Source organism: Protobothrops mucrosquamatus, unplaced genomic scaffold (assembly GCF_001527695.2).
Source record: "Protobothrops mucrosquamatus isolate PMUCROS unplaced genomic scaffold, P.Mucros_1.0 scaffold3967, whole genome shotgun sequence".
NCBI lineage: Eukaryota > Metazoa > Chordata > Lepidosauria > Squamata > Viperidae > Protobothrops > Protobothrops mucrosquamatus.
In genome coordinates, this window is record NW_015389908.1 from 61,810 (window position 1) to 64,051 (window position 2,242).

Consider the following 2,242-nt stretch of genomic DNA (forward strand, 5'->3'; position numbering starts at 1 on the left):
AAACTAATGAAAACTGCCAGACTGGTCTAGATGCAAGGATCATAATAAGTATTGGAAGTGTAAGGGGAGCCTACTTTCTAGAAAGTGGAACTGCATTTTGCATTTGGCTGATGCTCTTGCTCTACTGATCAGGCTAGCTTCCAAGTTCTAGCTGTTCATATTTAATTCTACACAGAGGATCAGCAATTCAAAAATGTCACAGTGTCAATTACACGGCTTAAATGTTTTGAGGACACTGATGGGTAAACATTCTTTGACCTAGGAAGTTCATTAAGCTAGGATGACTTTCTGGTTTAGCACCAGAGAGCTTGATAGGAATATTAGACCAGTATTATATATTATATATATTGAGGCTGGTGCTGGAGAAGACTCCTGCGAGTCCCTTGGACTGCAAGGCGTTCAAACCAGTCAGTCCTAGAGGAGATCAACCCTGACTGCTCTTTAGAAGGCCAGATCCTGAAGTTGAAACTCAAGTACTTTGGCCACCTAATGAGAAGGAAGGACTCACTGGAGAAGAGCCTCATGCTGGGAAAGATGGAGGGCAAGAGAAGAAGGGGACGACAGAGAATGAGGTGGCTGGATGGAGTCCCTCAAGCAGTAGGCCTGAGCTTCAATGGACTCCAGAAGATAGTAGAAGACAGGAAGGCCTGGAGGAACGTTGTCCATGGGGTTGCGATGGGTCAGACACAACTTCGCAACTAACAACAAAAACATTATATATATTAGACCAGTTTGGTCTAGGGGCTAAGGCACCAGGCTAGAAACTGGGAGAACGTGAGTTCTATACCATCTTAGACCAGTTGGTGACCTTTGGCCAGTTCCTCTCCCTCAGCCCAACCCTACCCACCTCACAAGGTGGTTGTTCTGGGGAATATAGGAGGAAGAAGGCGTGTTGGATATGTTTGCCGCCTTTACTCATTTGTTAAAAGAATAAAGATGGGATACAAACAATAATATATATCTACGTCAGGGGTGTCAAACTTGCGACGTCATGTGACGTCACACAACATATCGGGCCGGTTTTGCCATTGCCGGCAATGGAGTGGGCGCAGCAGTTTGATACCCCTGATCTACGTACACTAATTAATATGCACCTGATGCAAAATAAAGAACCATGGGTAATGCTTCTCACCATGTGTTTTAGCTATGTATAATGCATTAATAGCATAGGATGATTATATGAGCAAGCCAAGCCAGTGTTTCTCAACCTTGACAATTTTAAGGCATGTGGACTTCAACTCCCAGAATTCCACAGCCAGCTTTGCTGGCTGTGGAATTCTGGGAGTTGAAGTCCACATGCCTTAAAATTGTCAAGGTTGAGAAACACTGAGCTAAGCCTAAATCACTAAATCTTTGGGGGGCCTTAGAGAATCCGGAGAGGTAGCTTCCATGTCTGCCCAGCTCACCCGAGTGTCCGCCGGTGTCGACGGCGGTGCCAAAGAGCAGCACGTACTCCGAGAGGGAGGCGTGGAGGAGGCACATGGAGCCCATCCAGCCGCCGGCGTTGACGAACACCCAGCGCAGGTCCTCGTCCGGCAGCACATGCCCCGGGTGTCGGCGGCGCAGCTCCACGATGATCTTGGCAAAGGCTAGTTCGTGGTCCAGGCCTGCAAGGAGAGGGGGGGAAAGGAGTGTTGGCTTGAGTTGGGACGAGGACCATGGGGGCTGGAGTCCACCCGCGCACCCTCCCCAGGGCTCCGCAGAGCACCATGGAGACTGGAATCCCTTCCTTGGAGCCTTATTGAGCATCCTCGGGGACTGGAACTCGCCCTCAAGCGCTCCCCAGTGGCTTCCTGAACCCCATGGGGACTGGAGTCCGTCCACACCCCGTCCTTAGCGCCTTGCTGGGCATCATGGACACCTGCTCCACTTCCCCTGCACCCCGCCGAGCACCATGGAGACTGGAATCCACCCGCCTCACTTCCCAGCGGCTCGCTGAGCATCATGGACCCCTGCTCCACTTCCCCTGCACCCCGCCGAGCACCATGGAGACTGGAATCCACCCGCTTCATTTCCCAGCGCCTTGCTGGGCATCATGGACACCTGCTCCACTTCCCCTGCACCCCGCCAAGCACCATGGAGACTGGAATCCACCCCTCACTTCCCAGCGCCTTGCTGGGCATCATGGACACCTGCTCCACTTCCCTTTCACCCCGCCGAGCACCATGGAGACTGGAATCCACCCGCCTCACTTCCCAGCGCCTCGCTGAGCATCATGGACACCTGCTCCACTTCCCCTGCA

General features: G+C 52.1%; 1 protein-coding gene across 1 annotated transcript in view; it reads right to left on the reverse strand.

Annotated features, from left to right (window-relative positions):
- The window catches only part of SIGMAR1 (sigma non-opioid intracellular receptor 1), a 4,138-nt gene extending 2,015 nt beyond the window's left edge, over window positions 1-2,123 (reverse strand). The window contains exons 1-2 of the mRNA XM_015827818.1: window positions 2,102-2,123; window positions 1,407-1,607 (exon numbers count right to left, since the gene is read on the reverse strand). Of these exons, the coding sequence (XP_015683304.1) occupies window positions 1,407-1,607; window positions 2,102-2,123 (223 nt within the window). The remainder of the gene's footprint in view (window positions 1-1,406; window positions 1,608-2,101) is intronic.
- Between the last annotated feature and the right edge of the window lie 119 nt (window positions 2,124-2,242).